At 49.5% G+C, this 22,370-nt stretch overlaps 1 protein-coding gene across 4 annotated transcripts in view; it reads left to right on the forward strand.

Moving 5' to 3' along the window:
* ZFAT (zinc finger and AT-hook domain containing) overlaps positions 1-22,370 on the forward strand; it is a gene marked incomplete at its 5' end in the record, with an annotated part of 150,664 nt that overhangs the window by 64,138 nt on the left and 64,156 nt on the right. For all 4 annotated transcript variants that reach the window (XM_080801837.1, XM_080801839.1, XM_080801840.1 and 1 more), the window contains 2 exons: positions 405-578; positions 17,019-17,107. In XM_080801837.1, coding sequence (XP_080657963.1) covers positions 405-578; positions 17,019-17,107 — 263 coding nt within the window. The remainder of the gene's footprint in view (positions 1-404; positions 579-17,018; positions 17,108-22,370) is intronic.

Below are 22,370 nucleotides of genomic sequence, written 5' to 3' on the forward strand. Positions count from 1 at the left end.
GGCTGCAGAACTCGCTCGGGGCTCTGCCAGCGAGGAGTTCCCAGGCTGTGGGGAAGGGCAGGTGCGGATGACTCACAGTGCGCTCTAGGGGCTCAGCTAGCGGGGCTTCAGGACGTGGGGACACTGAGAAGGCAGCCGGGGCATTGGCTTGGGCAAGCCAGGACAAGCTGCACAGGGGGAGGTCCTGGCAGATCCAGGAGGACAGGGCATGGCTGTCGGGCAGAGCAGCACGGAGGAGAGCACGGCCAGGCCCGTGTGCGGGTTGTCTAGGGACAGGCAAGTGCACTGCTTTGTTCGATGTGGGTGTGCATACACATGCATGCACGTATGAAGGGTGTGTCTCTGTGTGTGTCTGTGTGATTTAATTATATATATATGTATGTATTTTCCCCCTCCTCTGGTAGGTGTGAAACCCTTCAAATGTTCTTTGTGTGAGTATGCCACTCGTAGCAAGAGTAACCTCAAGGCTCATATGAATCGTCACAGCACTGAGAAGACCCACCTGTGTGACATGTGTGGCAAGAAATTCAAATCGAAAGGGACGTTGAAAAGTCACAAGCTCCTTCACACAGCTGATGGTAAGTGAATGACTCCGTAGCATAATGAGTTTTTTTCTCCCTCTCGAAAGTGGAGTTTGAAGCTGACATTCCAAGTCCAGCAGAAATAGTGGATGTGTCTGCAGGCAAGAAAGAGCTGGGTCTTTTAGAATTTCGATTCTGGAAGAACAGAAAGAACTCCCTGCTTCCCCTTGTCCCGCCCGTGCTCAGAACTAGAGCCCTGCCGGACCTCCCCCAGTGCTGGGTCTGTGTGCACGTGTACGCGTGCTTGTGTGTGTGCGTGGGTGGGTGGGTGTGGAGGGGATGCTGCTTTCAGGAATAAGGTACCCTCAGGAGGCCTTGATCTGGAAGTTTCAATCCTCTTCAGCCCTCCATCCCCACCTGAACCTGAGGACCTGGAGAGGCAGCCGTGATCACATCTGACCTGATGTTTCCTAGTGGGTCCTTATCATCCAAGCTACCTCAGGGTTTTTACTCAGTCCAGAATGGGGCTCAGTTTAAAATACGAACAATACTTGGGCAGATTTGATCTTGATGAAGTACACTTAAGTAGATTTCTAATTTCATTCATTCTTAAGAACTATTGATTGAGTTCTTACTATGTCCCAGTCCTGCCTGGGGTATGGGGTCAGTAAGGAACAGTTTCTGCCACCAAGGAGTTTATAGCCTAGTGGGGAGGAAGAGAAGTATGCAGGCCGTGCTTAAGGTGGGTGCTGCAATGGAAGGGGGCTCAGCAGCCTTGGGGAGAAGGGCGTGAGTTGCTGGGGGCAGGAAGGGTGGTGGGCAGTGGTGGCCAGTGGATTTTAGAACTTAGAGGTTGATGGCCATTAGGTCATACCTTTATTTTAAGAATGTTCTAGGGAATCCATCCTGTAGTGTGTGCATCTGGGTGAGCTTGAGGGGCTAATGGAGAGGTTGCACGCTTAGCTAGGCTTCGTTAGAACTAAAGATCCAGGGCTTGCCTAAGGCTTATGAAGGCCAGAGCTATAACTGTTCAGACCGAAGTAGTGTGCTGTAAATAAGAAAATCTGTAAGCAAAATAATTAAAAATGCTGTGACAGTAAAGCGGTCTTACCCTGAGTAATGAAAGCATTAAATCATGTAATTATTCATGAATTCTGTACCTCCACAAACAATAAGGCTTACTGGTATTTCTTGACTTGGAAGCACATGATTCACTGAAATCCCGAATAATACAGTGCCGCTAATGGAAAACAGCAGTCGTCAGCGCCAGGAAGTCTGGGGTGTCCCCTGGGCTGTGATGGCAGTGTCTGGGGGGCACTCTTGGGGTGCTGTGGCCTCATGCCTGGCTCGGAGGTCTGGGATCTGGCCTGAAAGGATCCGAGGAGATGGTGTGTCTAATCAGGGGGCCTGGACTGACCGCTGTCGGATGTGAAGGGGGGCTGGGATGACGGTGACACACGCAGCCTGTCGACCTCTCGCTTCACTTGCTTCCCTGAGCCCTCTAGCCGGGAAGGGAACTCAGATGGGCACCGATGGTGTGTCCTCGAAGCAGTGAAACAACCCCCCAGAAGGGGAAAGGCCTTGCAGACATGAAATATTTTGTAACAAAACAGGAAATTTGGATTGATTCTCTTCTTCCCCCCCCGCCCCCTGACATTTTTGGGAGTTTGAGGCATCTGTAAAGTCATGTCTTGTTTTCAGACACTCACCAGTCTGGAAGAAAGGCATCATGTGTTAAGTGCAGTGAGAATAGCACCAGGATGGGGGTGTCCTGCCTCGGTGCACCCCCTTTCTGCCCCACGTGGGCCCGAGTTTGGAGGGACAGGATAAGGATGCGAGATCTCGACACCTCCTGGGTCTCTCTCAGCCCCATGCTCTGTGACGTGGGGCATTATGGCTTCACCCGGCGGTCCCATCTTCCCCAGGGCTACCAGGACTTCCCTTGGTCTCATGTTTTCTCGAAGTCCAGCTGGATATGTGGCATGCCCGAACACGGGCCCGGTGTCCCAGCTCCAGGGTGATCTGCTCTTCAGCTGTAACTAAACTATTGGCCGTCCTTTTTCTTTCCAGTTTTCAAAAAGCTTAGAACAAAAGCTTAGTTCCATCTCCTACCCACATTTTTGGTAACGCTCGCATCGTATTCTGAGGATTCCTAAAAGCTTTTTGTATCTCAGTGGTTTGTCATATTGTGCAAATATTTCCCTCTAACTTAACGTTTGCCTTTATATTTAATTTGACACGTCTTTTTATAAATAGAAGTTAAATAGCCTTGCATATTTAAACTTATCAGTCTTATCCTTTATTATTATTATTTTACATAGGACATTCACAATTATTTTTTATTTATTATTATTTTTTTATTATGTTGTGTTAGTCACCATACAGCACATCATTAGGTTTTGATATAGTGTTCCACGATTCATTGTTTGCATCCAGTGCTCCATGCAATCCGTGCCCTCCCTAGTATCCACCACCAGGCTAACCCATCCCCCCACTCCCTCCCTTCTAAAACCTTCAGTTTCTTTCCCATGGTTTGTCTCCCCCTCCAATTTCCCCCAATTCACTTTTCCTTTCCTTCTCCTAATGTCCTCCATTTTATTCCTTATCCTCCACAAATAAGTGAAACCATATGATAATGGACTCTCTCTGCTTGACTTAATTCACTCAGCATAATTTCCTCCAGTCTCTTCCATGTTGATACAAAAGTTGGGGATTCATCCTTCCTGATGGCTGAGTAATATTCCATAGTATATATGGACCACATCTTTATCCATTCACCTGTTGAATGGCATCTTGGCTCTTTCCAGTTTGGCTATTGTGGCCATTGCTTCTGTGAACATTGGGGTATATGTGACCCTTCTTTTCACTACATCTGTATCTTTGGGGTAAATACCCAGTACTGCAATTGCAGGGTCATAGGGAAGCTCTATTTTTAATTTTTTAAGGAATCTCCATACTGTTTTCCAAAGTGGCTGCACCAACTTGCATTCCCACCAGCAGTGTAAGAGGGTTCCCATTTCTTTGCATCCTCACCAAAGTTTGTTGTTTCTTAGTTTGTCGGTTTTTGCCATTCTAACTAAGGTGGTATCTTGATGTGGTTGATATTATTTTTTTTCTTCATGATTTTCTGTGTTTAAAGAAACCTCCCTCATCTTAGGAGAAACTTTTGTTTCTTTTGTACTTTTTCAAGTTCTACTTTTATAGTTTATAACATTTATTAAAATTAATATTCTTCAAATTTATTTTGTTATGTGGTGTGTGGTATTGATATATTTTTTTAAACAATTTTCAGTTGACTCAGCGTATTTGTAGAGAAATCAGTCCTTTTCCTTTTATTTTGGAATGCCAGTCTCTCAAGATGCTGGGCATGTTCTGAGATTTTGGTCTGTTCGGTAGTATCTGTTCTAGTATATTGTTTTAATAGGTGCTTTTTTTATAATGAATTTGATCATGCACACATGTTATTCCTTTTTGTTTTTTATGGACATTGCTTAGTTTTTCTCATTTATCTCTTATTCCTTTGGCTAAACTTAAAAACTGGTCAAGTCAAGAAAAATACCTTTCGCTCCACCAAAGGAGGACATGATCTCCCACCCGGGGATGCCCTTGTGAGCTGTGTGACCATCACATGAGCCTCGAGTTCCTCAGGGGACAGTGCTGTTGCTAGGGGTTGGTTGCCTTGATGAGGCTGTTAGCCTCTAAACGTAGAATTAGCTCTTTATTTGGAAGCAAACATTGCTTTAAAACCTGCCTGGGAGGACTCGGTTTTTCGTGGATCTGTTGTCCCGCTAACAGTTGAACAGCTTGTCCCACAGAGAAGCTATGTGGGGTAGGCAAGGCGACAGAGGCCCGAGTTTTGAGTCTTGCTTGCCACTGTCTCATAGGGTGGCCTTGGTCAGGTCACTTTGCTGAACCTCAGTTTCCTTATCAAACGGGGATCAGTATGGCCCTGTGCCTGACGGGCTTGAGGATCAAATGACAGGAAGTGCCCCCTACTCACTTGGGCTCCACTGCCGTTTTGGCTGTTCCTTCTTGGTCTCCTTTTCTGGGACCGCCTTAGCTGTGACCTCCCACTCTCAGAAGTCCGCACACTTCTATGCTCGTCCCCTGGTGCATCTCCGCGGTCCCCCTGTGCTCACACACTAGTCACGTGGAAGGCTTCCCAGCTTCCGTCGCCAGCCCCGTCCTCTCCCTGAGGCTCCACCGGCCCTGCGGGTCCAGCTGCCCACTCAGCATCTGCACCCGCACGTCTAGAAAGCACCTCAGACTTAGCCTGTGCAACGTCAGCTCCCCATCTGCCCCAGACCTGTGTCTCCTGCAGGCCAGGGGTCACCAAACTTGGGGAAAAAAAGCAATAAATATTTGAGATTTTGACTGCCACATGTGGTTCCTGCAGTATTGTCTTCTTTTTGATTTGTTCTCTTCCCATAAACCTTGAAAAATGTAAAAGCCATTCGGAACTCCCAGCTGCACGGAAACAGTCTGGGTTTGGCCCTGGGGCTACCACAGTTGGCTGACCCCTCCCGTACACGTGTCCGTCAGTGGCCACTCCTTGGGGGTCACCTGGGTCAGAAGCTCAGGTCGTTGCTGACTGTCTCACTCACACCCTGCCCACAGCCTGCCCATTAGCCCCTTCTGCGTGTTCTCCCTTAGTTTCCCTTCCCAGCGTCCTTGTGGGGTGACATTTGTCCACTCCGCCACAGCCTCGTGCCTCCTTTCTTGCTGTCGCCGCCTGATGCTCTCCTTCCTTCTGGCCTTGCCCCCACAGTCAGCTCCCAGACAGCGGCCAGAGTGACGGGCCTGGCTGAGCCTCCCCTTCACCCCTCGGTCTCCACCCTCCTCACCTTGGCTCTCCTCTGACTGTCTCCTCTCCAGATGCGTCCATCTCTTTGCTGTTTTCATACCTGCCAGGTCCATGCCCTTCTCGGTTTCTCCTTAGACTTCTCTGCCTCTCGTCGGCGTTATAATTTCCTTGTTCATGACTTTCCAGGTCTTCACTCGACTGTAAGCTCGTCACGCGGGGACTCCTGACCTATTGCATTTGCTTCGTTTTGTACCCCGGCACCTAGAGATGCCTGGCTTACAGTAGGTGCTCAATAAATGTTTGTGGGCTGAACGAGTGAAGAAAATGTAAAGTGCCTTGTAGACAGTCGTTGGAATGTGGAAGCTCTTGAAAAGTGCAAATTCCTTTTCCGCCTCTCCGCTTTCAGATATTGTATTACATCATATGCCTGTGAATTGGATGTTTTAAAATACGGTGGAGGAACTTACTATTAAATGAATCTTTCTGCTCTCAATTAAGTAAAAAGGAACCGAGTGACCACCCTTTCCTTACACCTGCTTGCAGATCCGTTTTTTCACATTTATGGGCTTCCTTGAAGGGATGTGTCCCTGTTGATGTACGCTTGTTTCCCAGAGGAGCTCATTACTGTGCTTTAGAAGGGAGAGGTCAGGATGGGCGGAGGTTTCCATTAAAAAGGTTTGCTAGTCTGTATGTACAAAGAGACGCATCCATCTCTAAAGGGCCTGATTAAACCCTTTGCGTGTATACCAGCAGTGTGAGAGAATTTCATGCAAAATCATGCTGTAGCGCATTTTTCCCTTTTTGACGTTAGGGAGGGCCTCTGCGTGTGTGGTGTAGAGGCTTTCCCAGGATTCTGCTGCCCCCAGCACCCGGGGCAGGTAAAACGGTGCAGTGTTTTCCTGTTACGTAATCCATCGAGAATCCCCTAGTCATGAATAAAAAGCTCTTTAGCTCGGTGTTAATTCCTGCGGGTCCTCCCCTGCCCCATCCAACCTGCCCTCATACACTTGAGTTAAGAAGTTTTCTGGTAAAACTTACAAAGAGGAATTCTCCAAGCTTCAAGCACTCTTGTGTGCATCATAATTAGACAAGTGGAAAGTCGAGTGTGGAACTTAGGTCTGAGTGGAGGAAGTACCATTTTTCCCCAGGCTCCTTCAGTTTCTAATAAGAGATCCTATGGCTACACATGGAAAAAGTCTAGGTGTAAGCGTGGTTATTTTTCTCCTCCTTCCTCTACAAGCAGAGTCCTTGTCAGATAAAGTAGCCCCACTTACCGGTAGTCTTTTTACTTCTAAAAACATGCACTTTGGAGCCAGGAAGCTCTTCAGTAGAAAATGGTATCTGAGCAACCAGGTGGTCCATCCTTCCAAGTTCGTGTACTAGGCTTCAGCGAGACTAGTCTCTGCACAGCATCCTTGTCCCCATTACCCTTCGGCCAGCTCACCCTGGAGTCAAGGTGAAGGGGGGCATGGACATGGTGGGTGTCTGAGGCTCACCCTCCCAGCAGGTGTCTGGGTCACGGACAGCAGAGGGTGGGCTGATGTCTGTGCCACTTTATGGGTACACCCTGTCTGGGTCCACCGGAAGTTCTTCTCAGGTCTTTCTAAACCATGAGAATGACAGCCCCTGGGATAAAATGAGCCATGCAGCTTCCTGTACAGTCAGCTTAGACTACAGATCTGACTGTCACAGAAGGCTGGGTGACCTGAAACCTCACCGGGGTGGAGGGCTCTCAGCGGCAGGTTGAAGACGCCTGGACCAGCATCTGTAACCTTGGTCCTGTTCTTTTGTCTGGCTCTGGGCTGCCTTCTGTTTCTTTCCATGCCTGATGCTGATGCATGCCTCCTTGTATCAGAACTGATGCGCTAATTACAGAGAACCGTCAGTCTCTTAATTCTGCTGTTGCCTGAAGTTCAGCCCTTGAAGAAAGCACGGAGGCTTCTTCAACTGTATTTTTACTGCCGTGGCTATTTCTGTCCTGATTTGCCATTGTACAAGTCCCTGCAGATGGGAGAGCTATGTAGACGGGGCTCCGCAAACTGCCGGCTGCAGCACGCGTCACGCTTCCTACGGGAGCTCTTACCTTCGGCAGCACACCCTGGTGTGCCGGGCCGCGTGGAGAAGCGGCAGGGCAGACCAGGTTGGAACCGCTTCCTGCCTATATGACCTTGAACCCGTGCTGCATCGTCCCCGTTTGTTTCCCGTGGTTGCTGTAACAGACGACCACGTGTTTACTGGCTTAAATCAGCACGGATTTATGATGGGACCGCTCTGAAGTTAGGAAATCCAAAATCAGGTTGTCAGCATGGCTGCCTTCTTTCCAGAGGCTCTAGGGGAGACTGTTTCTAGCCTTTCTAGCTTCTCGAGTCTGCCCATATCCTTTGGCTCTTGAACCCCTGCCTCCGTGTTCAAAGGCAGCAGCAAGGCCTTTTGGGCCTGACTGTCCCTCTGCTTCCATGATCACATCTCCTCTGTGACGTGACCCTGACCCTCCTGCCTGTCTCCCCTGATGATCCTTAGGATTTCACTGAGCCCACCTGGATCACAGAGGATAATCTATCTCTAAAGTCTTAACCTGGTCACATCTGCCAGATCCCTCTTGCCTTGGAAGGTAGTCGGCTCTGTGGACTGGGACCTGGATATCTTTGTGGGGAGAGCGTTACCTACCATAGTAGGATTGTGGAAAGATTACTTCGGGTCATATTAAATGTGTTCATTCTAAGTGTTGGGTAGATGTGCCTGTCTCCCCTGGGGTCGGTGTTCTCTTGTTCTCAGCAACTGTGGACACAGCGTAATGATGGATGGTTATAGCGCTTAATCTATGTCATCTACGTCATTTAGGAAAGATCCCGTTTCTTTTCTCTCTGACACTCTCATTAGGAAGACACAGTGCAAGAGTTAATGCTTGAAGAGTATCGGTGTTGAAAAAGGTGAAATCAGTGTTCTGATAAATTTACTTATGCAGAGTATCACCTTTTGCGGTTAAGGCTGGATCAACAGTCATCATGAGATATTTTCACTTTAATGTCTCTAGATATTATTACTAGTAATAGTTCCGATTTATGCACATTTGTTTAAGTATTCTAGTGCTCCTTCAAGTTTGAGGTACATGTGAAATTTGATTTGGCAGGAGTGATTTAATTTAACAGGTTTTCAAACAAGGTGCCTTAAGTCAGAAGCCGTTGTCCATTGCTCTCTTTCTTTGTGTGCCGATGGACTCCAAATGCCAGAAAACAGAGGGCGTGGTTTCATTTTCGCAGGATGGCTTGTGATTTTCCTACCATTGCACCTGCTCCTGCTTTCTGGTAGAACTCTAGAGTAACTAAGCAGCTGAACCGTCCTCAGGGAAGCTCGTAGAGCAGATGAGGGTGGAGCGAGACGCAAAGGAAGCCGACAGGTGCTGTGCGTTTTCTTTTTTTTTTAAGCATATTTTTCTAGTTTGAGATGTAATGGACATAACATTGTGTTAGTTGAAGGTGTGCAACACAGTGATTGGGTACAGTGTATATAATGTGCATTGGTCGCCACCTTAAGTGGAGTTAACCTCCATCGCGGCATGTAGTTACAATTAAGGCATCTGACACATTGGTCTGCTGTAGATTGACACTGCCCTTGTCGCGACATTCCTCACGTTGCATTAGAGTACAGTGTTGTGTGTTTTCATTTTACTGTGCATTCGCCCACTGTGGCTTACTCACTACTCCTTGCAGGTTTGAGCCCTTCGACATCTGTTTTTATCCCCCCATCCCCTGGTGGCCACCATTTTACTGTGGTTTTTTTGTTTGACATTTTTAGATTCCACAGAGAAGTGAAGATAGCACCTGCCTCTCTTTATCTGACTTACCTCACATAGCATAATGCCCTCAGGGTCCATTCCTGTTGTGGCAAATGGCAAGATCTTCTTCTTTCTCGTGGCTGGATAATATTCCGTGGTGTATGTATGCCACTTCCTCATTATCCATTCATGTGTTGATAGCATTGGCTAGGTTCCAGGTCTTGACGATTGTGAGTAATGCTGTAATGAAGCTGGGAGTGCAGATAGCTCTTTGAAATCTTGTTCCTTTGGGTGTATACTCAGTAGTGGAATTGCTAGGTAGTAAATAGTAGATGGTAAGGGAGATCTATTTTTAATTTTTTTGAGGAACCTCCATATTGTTTTGCATGGTGGTTGCACCGTTTTACATTCCCACCAACAGAGCATGAGGGTTCCCTTTCCTGCACACCCTCACCAGGGTACCGTGCATTTTCTAAGGGCTGGTCAGCAGGCTGGGGGTCAGCAGGAGCCCCCCCAACAGCTGCCGGCAGGTGTGGGGTAAGGGCTGCCCACCCCCGTCCTTGGGATAGCTTCCGTGTGAGCACAGACTATGCAGCAAGGCTGCTGCTCCGCTGGCTCTCTTGGCCTCCCTCTCGCACATTCATCTTTCCATCCAAAGCAGAAATAACTTCAACAGGGAGGGCAATCTCATGTCCCTTGGGGTTGGGGACACCTCTCTCTTCATCTAACTCAAGGCAGAGTGACAAGGACCTTACTTCCCGCTTGCTCCCTCCCTCCAGATCCTGTCCTCTCTATCCTGACATGACAGGCTGAGTAAGACCTGAGTAAAGGGTACATCTCAGGGTCACTGGACACCAGACCCAGTTCTTTCCTTTCCTGTCTGGTGCTACTTGCATTCAGGCAATGTCCTGTCACCAGGTCCAGCCAGGGCTCCCCAGGTCAGGGGTCAGCTTTGTTCCATCAGCCAGTCAGCTGTGGAATGAGGGCCAAAGAGCTCACGTTACCAGAGAAACAGACTCCTGCCAAGAGAAATGGGAGGATGGAGGGATGTCTTTGAAGGAGGGCTGTACTTGGGATGATACCTTTTGAGGGAACTGGGAGCTGGTGGTAAAACATGGTGCTTCCAGAACGAGACGCAGTGTCTGCCATGGGGAATCTCCAGCCAGCCTGGCTCTCAGAATGATGCCAAACTGAAAGTCTCAGGGGCAGGTGATGCCGATGGTATCTTTTTCCTTACCACCTGCAGCCGAAGCCGGGTAACCCACGGACGGTGCTCAGCCTCCCGACTTTCTCTCCGAACCGCCTGATGCATCTTTTCTTTCTTGAACTCATTCGGCACCAGTTCCTGAGCCCCTTCTGGGGAAGGTAGCCTTTTTTGTTCTTGCGGTAGTGTTTTTCTTTTCTTTTCCCCCCTTGCCTTTTTAAAATTAAAGTATCCTACACATGCAAAAATGCACAGCTGACCAGTTGTCACAAAGGCAGTTCACCGACATTGCCACATCCCAGGATCAGACACAGGACACCGCCAGCCCCTCTGAAGTCTGCCTTACCTCCCCCCCCCCACCCAGCAGTCTCCTCTCCTCCTCAGGGCGGCAGCTGCCCGGACCTCTAATGCTCTAACTGGATCTTGCCTGTCTTTGAACGTCATGTAAACCGATTCACATAATACATGTTCTTTTGTGTCTGGCTTCTTCCCTTTAACATTGTTTGTGAGGTTCATCTAGGTTCTCATGATTCTGACCTTTAACGTCTGGGCCTCTGGGTCAAGTAAGAGTGTCCTACGTAGCAGGGATTGTAAGTTCTGCGGCTCGCGGCCAGGAAGACTTTGTCCCTGCAGGTAGCCGACTCCGCCGCGGCAGTGTTCTTGTGGCCGCTCAGAAGGCTCTCCTCGAGAGTGCTTCTCCAGAAAGTGCTGTGACTCTGCTCTCTCTTGCCCTCCTCGCTGACAGGACTTGGCTCAGAAGGGCTTCTGACTGTTGGCAAAAGTTAAATCTTCCCCAAGAAGATAAGAAATGACCACCTCTGAGATTAGCCACCAAGTAGGCCACTGTGTTGTCTTTGTGAAGAAGATGGGCAAGGATGCCTGCCCAGGGAGAACAATTGTAAATCAGCGTACAGCTAGCAAGGCTGGGGCAGCACTTTTAAAGGCCGTGAACTCTCTTGAACATCAAGTTAGGAGCCACTGATACCATTTTATGGCACCGTGTTGAAAGGTCTGTCTTGGTAATTGTTTATCATAGGAGATGGGCTGGAACATCCCAGCCTTTCAGAGATGATTACTGATTTATCCAAAATGCTATTCTGTTGCACAGAAAACATTAAAACAATAGTCAGAAAGATCTAATTCCTTTCTGTAAGTGTGCCCACAATTCCATCACCCGACATGAATTTTATTATTTTAAAAATTATTTTTTCGGGGTGCTTGGGTGGCCCAGTCCATGTAGTATCTAATTCTTGATCTCAGCTCAGGTCTTAAACTCAGGGTCATGAGTTCAAGTCCTGTGTTGGGTTCCATGCTGGGCGTGGAGCCCTACTTTAAAAAAAAAAAAATCTTTTTCAGGCATTATTTGTGTTCTTATGGAATGATTATATAGTTGTAGTTAAAGCATAGCTCACATTCTTCTAGCCTTAAAATTAATGATTGTACTTGTTGTTTGTTGCCACAGGGCCCATGAATATTACATTTGGGGGTTTGTAATGTCTAACTGAGGTGATAGGTCATCCATGAGCTGCGTAACCAGTCCCTTACTTTTGGACAGTGTATTATTTTCTGTTTTCTCCTCATTAAAACTTACTCGCAAGGAGCCCTTTCTTGCATATGAACTTCTAGTTTCCTTTGAATTAATTCCTAAGGACACATTTCCGGGAGCAGGATGGCTATTTTGTCTCGGTGGTGTTAATCATGGGTTACACTGCCAACTTGCTGCTTTTAGGAAATTGTGCCAGATATATGGAAGCACTCCAGCTTCGCTCGTTCAATGTTTGGTGCCTCATGTTATTAGAAACAGTCCGTTTCTTGGTTTAATGTGTGTCAGATCTCACCATGTTACTATCCTTCGTAGTTTTCTGATAACTCACAATTGAACAGGTAAATTTGAGGGTTCAGTGGATGGATGGATTAATCTGCATTTATATAACATTGGCTGGTTCATAGTGCTCGATGTAAGTGTTCGATCTGGTGGACTTCTTTGGATGAATGAAATTAAATCCCTCTCGATGAGTTATTTATGTGCTGTTTTTCTCTGCTTTCTGGGGTCTTGGTGGCTCCCACTCGTGCGCTCACTGATTCATCCAACATCTGTTTGTTGGTTTCTTTCGGCTGCACTTGACAGAAACCCATTGGAAGTTGCTGGAGCAGAAAGGGGGCCTTTGTGATCCCGGTGCCGTGGGAGCTCCCAGAGAGACTCCGGGTCTTCGTGTGTCTGCTTACTTCTTCCCAGACTCTTCACCTTCTCTTCATGTGGCTTGGTCTTCCCCATCCTCCCGTCTTAGCTTGACTGTCACTTCCTCACAGAGGCCTGTTTTCATTCTGTTTCCTCTTGCGGTGGTGGTTGTGGGGAGAGAGGGGGCATGGCGGGGCAGTCACCCCGTTGGGGCTCTCCTGTCACTCACCGCTAGCCCTGCAGCCAGTGTGTGCTCCCTGCTGGACCCAGAGACACAAAAGGAGAGGTGTGCCGTCCCTGTCCCCAGGGGACCCACAACCCAGCGAAGGTGCTGGACTGACCAGCCCGAGGTGAATCGATGAGTCACTTGGAGACGACAGCAGAGGACACAAGAGCAGCCGAACAGACCTGGAAACTCCCACTGTCGTGAAGCTAAATGAAAAGATAAATCAGTAAAATCTGTGGCACAGTCCCGTTGAGGTGTGAAAATAGCTCATACTGAGAACCTTGAAGAAGGCAAAGGGAAATAGTCATATGAGACAGTTCAGTCTCAAGGCGAAGACGCTACGGGGTGAGGAATTCCGAAATGAGTCTGTAAAAGCGACTCTGGTTATAAATGGGGTGGTGGCGGGGGGATTTGGGAAGGGCATCCCAGGCCAGGGAATAGCAGGTGCAGAGGTCTGAGTGGTGATGTGCTGTGTCCTCGGAGTGGAGGGCAGGGGCATTGCTCGGAGCTTAGAGAAGGACCCGGGAGCCCGCCGTCAGGGCTCCTGCCAGCCATTGCACGGGGTCACAGCTTGCTGCAGTGGAGGGAGGGCCGGAGAGATTGCTCGGGGGCAAGATGAGGAAGGCCTTCTGTAGCCTCTTTGACGTTATAATTGCTTGTACTTTATCCCTTTCCCCTGTTCTGTTTTCAGTTTTCCTGGTTAAGGTTTGTTACCTTAGGCTGGCGCAATTAGACCCATCCCTGAATTGTCCCAGAGAACACCAGGGAGGTCAAAGAGATAGGGCTGGAGGGGCGCTGCCACAGCTGTGCCGAGTGGCCTTGTTGGAGAACACCCCCCCTCCCCCCTTCCCCCCCACGCTGGGTCACCTGCATGTGCCCTTGGCCTCATCTCTTCAGGCTGCTTTTCAGGGGCTTGCCGCCCGCTGTCTGAGTCCATCCTTGGAGCATGACCTCCCCGTGCTTCTAATGAAGCCTCCGAGCTGCAGAGAAGAAAGCCCAGGGTCACGCAGGGCGAGCTGGACGGAGCCGGGAAGAACGCACTTCCGTGGCCATTGGCCCTTTTGGGGCACCCCTTTCTCGTGGGCCACCATCCTGTGCGATGGCCTTTATGGTACAGATCCATTCACGCTCTTGTAAGTTCTTTGTTCCCTTTGGGACGTTGAGGTCGGACCCTTAGCGAGCTGAAAGTTTGTTACGTGGCTCTGAATGGGGATTTGTCCGCATCCAGGCTCCACCACGGACCACGTCATAACCCCGCGGTTGCTCAGATTCGCGGTCCGATCTTGTTCCTCATCTGTAAGGGGGGTTAGCACGGCCTGCCCCCCTGGGCTCAGGGGGGTGTGGCTGAGGTTACGGACATCAGGTCGGAGCCCAGCCGCTGCTGGACAGTAGCTCGGTGGGTGGAGCTAGCCAGATAGGTTGTGTGAAAATGGATTCACTTCTTGCCAAGACTGCATCTTTCTTCCTTTGTAATCATTCTTCTCTTTTCCTGGGCTGCAGTGTGATCCAGATACAGACATGGGACGGCCAGCCCTTGGCAGTCACTCTAGCCTCGGGCCAGTGCTGCGTTTCCTGGTCCGCTCTCCCTGCCATCCTCAGGAGCGTCCTGACAGAGATCAGCTGACAGTCTCCAGGCATTGCTCGTTCACGATGAGTCACGGGTCCCCATTGCATTATTTTAATTAGGCAACTAAAGATTATGTCAAGTGCTCTCCCAGGCCCGTTTGATGGGGGCTGGCAGGTTGCTGAAACGTTTGTAGTATTTATTGCCGGGTCTCTGAGGCTTCTGGCGGGGTCGGAAGGGTGGCTTTTAGGAGCTGCGTTCCTTCTTTGTGTGTCTGTGGAAGACTGACTCTGCATCTCAACCGACGTGATTCCGTTTATCCCTTGCAGGGGACCTTTTTAGCCCTTTATCTTTTACTCGTTGAGCAATGCATATTGGTAATGAGTGAAAATATTTATCAATTTGGAGAATGGCTCTTTTGGCCTTCCTGTCCCTACTAAGGCAGTGGAGAACCCAACACCGTTTTGCTCAGGCTGCCTGGCCCAATGACGGTGCATTCGTGTGAGTCAGGAATTGGTGAAGAAGTGGGGGGGGTGGGCAGCGGTTCTCTCTAAGATGTGCGGAAATGTGTGACCCTGTGATAAAAAATGAGACTCTATTTATAAACATGAGTGTCCCTTGGTCTGTAATTATGACTTGTCTGCCTTACATGGGAAGACGTTTTCCCCACACTTCGGACTTGGAGAATTAGTAGAATCTGGAATTTGGGGTTCGTTCATCTAGAATGATAGTTTGATTGTATTAATATATTTGTACTCTAATTTCCATTTTGCTGTTAACTGTTGAAAGTGTTACCCAGGTAAGAGATACAGAATCTCCTTTCTGTTCCTTGCCCAGGTCAGTAAAATGCACGGGATGCGTTCAGTGTGAACCATGCCTTCAGGCGCTGGGGATGTGGGGATGAATGAGACATGGTCCCTGTGGGCAGCCAGGGCAGCCCCAGGCCTGTGAGCAGGCAGGGGCGATGCTGCAGAGTCGGGCACCGACAGAAGCGTGTGGAGAAGGTCAGGGGGAGCACGCAGAGGGCTCACTCTTAGCCCAGTTGCCAGATATGTCATTCAGCTTGAGTTGTGAGTTATAGTGAAGACTGGCCAGATGCCGAAAGCCAGTGCCCACCAGTCATGGAAGATGTTAGCAAAGACTTGGCAAAATGTCGCCAGAACTGAAAGATTTCTGTGTTGCAGAGCCTGACAGAGGGAGAGGCAAACCGGAAGTCAGAGAGAAAGGTCAGGGGTGGGGAGTTAGTTCAGTTATGTGGGGCCTCTGGATCGTGCTCCGGCTTGATCCTGGAGCATGTTCTGCGGATGGAGTCCTTGGTGGGTGTGCAGGGAGGGCTGTGGGAGAGTTTACGTGTCAGATCATCTGGGTAGAGGATGGGGATCCGCGTGGGTACACGGATGACGGACGGAGGGAAGTGGAGGGGAGACAGAGTGGGCAGGTGAGTGGACGGATGGTTAGTGGATGCGGGATGGATGGTTGGGTGGACGGGTGGCAGATGGATGGGGGAGTTACCTGAAGGTAAGCAAGCCAGGTTACAGGCTTTTGCCCTTGTCCAGAAAAGAAATAAGGAGGGCCTAAACCAGTGTGGAGCTATTGAAACAGAAATAGGGAGGTACTTAGGAGGTGAAATCAGGTGCTGAAAAACTGAGTTGAGTGCAGCTGGGGTTATGGGGATATTGGGGAAGGCCGTCCAGTCTCCGACTTCACGATTGGGTGGGCAAAGAACTGGGACGTCTGGAGGGGGACCCATTTGGTGGGGAAGATAGTAAGTCCGCATTAGTACATTGGATCAGCTAGGCAGAGGCCCCACGGATGGTTGGATACTCAGATCCCAAGATCAGGGAAGGACAGAGGATGTAGGAGAATGAAGTAGTCAGTGTGGGAAGGTATCGATTGTGGCATTCAAGGTTTACAGAAGTCCACAGAGGAAGGTTATATGCAAGGATGCTTCTAGAAGGATAAGAATGGGAGTGTGGGCCAGAGAACTGTGGAGTGCCCGTGTATGACAGGTTGTATTAGCACAGTAATACCAACCCCGTGTGCTAGCCAGGGTAGGGGGGAGTTAAAATGTAGCACCCGCATATGTCCGTTCATTTGTTTTAACAGATAAATTTTGGGCCTGCTCATCCCGGTAATGGATGTGCGCATGTTGCTACCTCACCCTCCCAAAGAGCCGTGTTTTCCGTCTCTGTTAGTGCCTTTCTAGCAGCCCCTCACGTCTGCTGTTCCCACTCCTGCCAGGGTTAGGCGTTCGCAGCGCAGATCCTGCCGCCTTGCTGAGTGGCCTTCTGCCTTCTCCTGGCTCTCGGGACCGCGCAGGGCTCTTGGTGCGATGGTCCAGCAGCCTCTCAAGGGCCAGAACCTGCCCCTCTCTAGACCTCATGCTGCGGGTCCCAGAAGGAAGCCCCAGCTGCTCCAGTCCCCACCTCTGTGCTCCCCAGATGTGCTCCTCTTTCGTCCAGTCAGTGGGCCACACCCTGACTTACTCTCAGAGCCCGCTCAGGTGGTGTCGTTCCTGGGGCCTCCCCAGGCGGAGCTGGCTGTTCTTCTCCCTCCGTGGTGAGCTCTCGTCTGTTGCTGCCTGCGGCCGACAGGTGTCTGGGCGTGGGCAGGCCGTTCCCCTAGAGCTGCTGGACTCCCACGTGGCCAGGGGATCGTTGTTCCCCTGGCTCCGGGCCTGGCACCACATTCACACGTGGTTGCTGTTAGCCCAATGACGCTCACCTTCTCTTCTCGCCTTCCCAGGGAAGCAGTTCAAGTGCACGGTGTGTGACTACACGGCGGCCCAGAAGCCCCAGCTGCTGCGGCACATGGAGCAGCACGCCTCCTTCAAGGTGAGAGGACGCGGCGCGTGGCGTGCAGGGGCGTGTTGGAAGGGCATCGCTTGTCACAGTGAAGCTGTCCTTATTTTGGGGTGTTCCCCTCATTTCCGGGCCCCTTAGCTAGGGCGCACAGAGTCTGAGGTGTAGCTCACTTGGTGGTGTGCTCTCTCCTTCCAGAAGGATGGGATTTCTCTGTCCTTTGGCAGCCAGGTCCAGGGACCATGCGTGACTAGAGAGAGACAGGCGCTTACTCCACAAACCTGGAGGGTATAGAGGAGAGGATGTGAGCTCTCAGGACAAGGGGTGTGCTTCCGGATCCCAGATGGCCTCAGGTCAGTCCCCCGGTACAACAGGCATGACGATGCCCAGCCGGAGACCCGGAGATGGTGGCCGCGGGGTGCCCGCTCCAGAGGCGGTGGCTGTCCATATTCGTGTCGTAGCTGTAACTGAGATCCCCTGAACGTGGAACGTGGATGCTGAATATGCCCTTGGCCGCGGCTTCTGCCACAGTCACCGACAGTAGGACCTGTGGGCCAGTGACTGTTTGCTAAGAGCTTCTGTCGGCGCTGGCAGCTTGCTGCTGCCGCTGCGTCTACACGTGAGAATGGAAGGCTCGGTGCTCTGGCATGTTTGTTGAAACTGTGTCCACTGCTGAACCCCAGAGAACGTAGGAGGTGGGGGGGCCGTGGGCCACCACACTTGCAAGTTGCATTTATTGAGCACCCCCTGTATGCCTGCCCTGTTCCGAGAGCTTCTCTCCTGTCAGCTCTCCCCTCCCCCACAGTAGATCCCATCATCCGTCTTTGACAGATGAAGAACTTGAACCCCAGAGAAGGTAGCCGATCCCCTATTAGGCTTGTCTGCCATGCCCACAGCTGCAGCTTTCAGTCACTGTTGGATTACCGACCGAGCTGTGTTGTCATCACTTTGGAGGGGACTTGGACTCTGCCATTGGCAAGCTCTTCTGAGGCTCAGAACAGCTCTGTGCGACATGACTTCTCAGGATCTCGCCTCAGGTGGTTAAGAAACCATGTGGCCCAGGGTTAAGGGCTTGTGTGCTGTGAACATCCAGGAAGGATGACTTTGCTCCGAGTCCGAGGCGTGGGCTTCTCTCCGCGTGTCTTCTCCTTAGTCCTCGTGGGCAGGGAGGGGCTCACGGGGAAAACCGAGGGGGCTGCACCTGTTGCTTGTGTCATGGCTTTAATGTCGCCGCAGCGGACCTGTGTTTCTCAGGAGGGACTCGCGTGTCGTCCCGAGGGAGTGGCGTTGTGTCTGTGGGGAGCTCTTTGGATGTCGTGCAGATTTTTACGTGATGAAGAGGAAGAGCTTTATGTCGCGTTGCACAGCCGCCAGCGTTGGCTCGTGGGGGAGGGTAGACTTCGGCAGACTAGGGCAGGTCGAGTGCTTGGGAACAGTGAGCCGAGGCAGCTCTCGCTTCGTCCATGAGGAAGGGGATGCGCCAGTTCTTTATCGTCCTCTCCGTCCCCCGTCCCCGGACTTCAGCTAGACTTCCCATTCATTCCCAGGTTTTTAGCGGGAAACGTCTTCCCTCCCCAGCAAGACACAGCCCAACAGCCTCTCTGCTCCCAAATCCTCACTGTTCTCTCTCCCAGGTTTGTGGAACCTTCGGCTTCCGTGCAGAGGAAGTGGATTTGGGGGTGGTGTGAGCTGCCGTCTGACCGCTGCGGTCCGCTGCTGGGGCCTCAGGAGCTCCCGGGCGCAGCTGGCTCTGGGGTCATGCCTGCCTTCTCACGGGCACCCTCTCTACCGAGCGGTGTCGCGGCTGGAACGGGAACCGCTCAGTCCGACCTTGGCCTCTCACCTCCTGTGGGTCAGGGTCTCTCATAGCACGAGTTAGTGTAAGTGACACTACACATGACGGGGACTGACAAAGTGAAACGGAGTTGGTTCCCGCCAACCACGCTCATGCTGACAGGTGATGACTTTTTTCTTCTCTTCTTTCTCTTCTTCTCTTTTCCCGAATCTCCATCACTTTTCTGTTGCTACTCTGATACCGCCAACTCGTAGCTTCAAACTACACAAGTTATTACTGAACACTTGCAAATTCCAGCACGGGTCTCATGGAGTTAAAGGCAAGGTGATGGTAGGGCTGTCTTCCTTCTGGAGCTCTAGGACAAAATTCCATCCCCCAGCCTTCTCTGGCTTCTGAGGCTGCCCGCGTTCCTTGGCTCTTGGCCCCAGCCCTCCATTTTCCAAGGCAGCAACGTAGCATCCCCACCCCTCTCTCCCTGGTGCCTCCCTTCTGCCTTTCCCCTGGGGGGACCCTTGTGATTTCACCTGTGCACCCATTGGATGGCCCAGGAGAACGTCCTTACCTTAAGGCCAGATAGTTAACAACCTTGACTCCCCTGTAATTGTAACTTCTTTTTGCCATGTGAGCTTCCAGGTATCAGGATGTGGACGTCTTTGTGGGGCCGTTACTCCACCCACTGCGCTCTCCTCTCCTCTCTTCCTTTCACGTCTACTCTGTGGCAGAAAATTCTCATCAGAACCCGAAAATACATAGTATGCATGCTCCCACGCTCCCTCTGCATACCGATGGCAAATATTACTAAGAACCAAGCCTCTCCGTTTTACTGATCCTACGTGAGGCCCCACAGTCATCGCGCAAACACGACTAGTCTGTCTGGTTGGCTTGCCAAAGGAAACCAGTTTGCTTTCCTAGATGCAGATATATAATTCGCAGTATGCAGTTTGTGTCAGGAAACACTGTAATAAGGACAAACTCTTGTATTGCCTTTTAAAATTACGTTTTTATTTATTTATTTTACAAATAAAATTAATACGTGTTCACTCTATAAGATTTAGAAAGTGCTTTTTGTTCCCTTTCTTTGCAGAATTTTTGGATACAGTATTTTTTTAGACCTAATCGAGGTCATACTGTAAATGAGCATTTTTGGGTGGAGGTTGAAACTTCAGTTTTACCACCGATAAAGCTCTGTTAGAGAACGTAGCTTACATGAGTGGCCAGATGGTTTTCCAAGAATACTTCGCTTTTGAGTTTGAATAACCTCCTAGCGAAAGGGCTGGAGAGCCTGCCTGATTGGAGTATTATAAATATAGCCTTTTTTAAAAATCATCGTTCCACTTTTTTTTTTCCATTTCATGAAAATATACTTACTGTAAAACTACTTTTAATGGCTGCTTTAGGGTGAGTATCCTAGTTTAATTACCCATGACCCTCATAATTGGACAGTTTGGTCGCTCCCAGTTTTTCTGTTACAAGTAAATCTGTGAAGGACATCTTCATGCCACAAGCATTTCCAAGTCATCCTAAAATCAAAAGGGCTATAAAACATGGGGGGAAGCCCATCAAACCACTGAAAATTCACAAGCAGTGAAGGTGTTCTGTGTGCCTCTTGCAGCTGTAATTAAAATGCGTTCCCTAGGGTGGCACCGGCATCATCAGTCTTGAGCAAGTGCCAGAGAATATGCTTGTCCCAGAGGAGTCTGTGGAGCCAAGGGCCTCCAGACCCAATGGACTTGTTCCCTCCCTCTGGCTCTTTAGCTCTGGCTTCCTCGCAAATATGTAGGCTCAGACGCCACTCCATGTGGCAGGGTGATCACAGGTGGGAGTTACCTCACACGGCTTTCTCTCTCTCTGTTGGGCTCCTTTGACCCCACAACTCTGTTAATAGCATTATTCTCGATTACATAGGCTGGGTGACTCAGTGGTAGTCTCCCTACACATTAATAAATGGGGGCTTTATTTCATTGAAAACAGTTTTATTTTAAAATAATTCTAAACTGTATACAGTCTTGTGGATTTCCCAGGTACCTGTCCCCCATCTTCCCTCAATGACAGTATCGTCTTTAACCATACCATATTATCAAAACAAGGAAATTGACTTTGATACCCTACTGTTAACTAAACCACGGGCCTTCCTTGGGTTTTATGTCTTACCTAATAAAGTATTTTGAAGATAGTTTCCGGTTCACAGCGAAATTGAGAGGAGAGTAGACACGTCTCCTATACTATCTGGCCCTGCCTCGCACACACACCCTCCCCATTGTCAATGTCCCCACCAGAGTGGTACGTTTGTCACAATCCAGCCTATACTGCTAGGTCATTCTGACCCTAGGCCCCAGTCTATAGTAGGGCGCCATATTGGTTTTCTACCTTCTGTGGGTTTTGATAAATGTATCGTGACACGTATCCAATGTTATGGTTATCATGCAGAGCCGTCTCACTGCCTTGAAAGTCCTCCGCTCATCCCTTCCTCTCCTGACCCCCTGTCTCCCCTGGCAACCACTGATCCTCCTACTGTCTCCATAGCTTTGCCTTTTCAGAATGTCCTAGAGTTGGAATCATACAGCATTTGGCCTTTTCAGATTGGCTTCTTTCACTTAGTAATAGACATTTAAGGTTCCTCTATGTCTTTTCATGACTCGATGGTGCATTTCTTTTTAGTGCTGTATAATGTTCTATTACCTGGATGTGCCACAGTTTATCCATTCACCTACTGAAGGACATCTTGGTTGCTTCTAAAGTTTTGGCAGTTACGAATGAAGCTGCTTAAACACTGTGTACAGATTTTTGTCCCGACTTAAGTTCCCAGCTCCTTTAGGTAAATAAGGAGTGCAGTTGCCAGACTGTATGGTAGGAGTGTGTTTAGCTCTGCAGGAACCTGCCACTCTGTCTTCCACAGTGGCTACACCATTCTGCGTCCCCACCAGCAGTGTGTGAGGGTTCCCTGTGCTCCACATCCTCACCAGCATTTGGTGTCGTCAGTGTTCTGGATTCGGGTCATTCTAATAGGTGTGAGGTGATACTCATCCTTGCCTTAATTTGTATGCCCCTGATGACAGGCTGTGGAGCATCTTTCAAGTGCCGGGTCATCATCTGTTTATCTTCGTTAGTGATGTGTCTGTTCAGGCTTTTTGCTCTTTTTCTTTTTTTTTTAAACTTGGGTTATTCATTTTCTCTATTTGTTGAGTTTTACAAGTTCTTTCTATATTTTGGATTAATGCTCCTTTATCAGATACGTGTTTGCAAATACTTTCTCCCAGTCTGCAGCTTATCTCTTTATTGTCTTGGATAACTTTAGTTTTAAATGAAGTTTTATCTCTTTATTTAAGAGGATGCTTATAGAAAGGGGACACTTGTTTTTGCTAGCCCTGTAGGCATCATTATATACTCAGTGTGAGGGTTACATGCTCATTTCACTTGGGTTCATACAGCCTGTGAAACTGGATTGTAATTACTGATTCTGAAAAACAGAACCTTGTATTTTCTTTCCCATCGTGAGAGCCA

Source organism: Martes martes (assembly GCF_963455335.1).
Source record: "Martes martes genome assembly, chromosome: 4".
Classification (NCBI taxonomy): Eukaryota; Metazoa; Chordata; class Mammalia; order Carnivora; family Mustelidae; genus Martes; species Martes martes.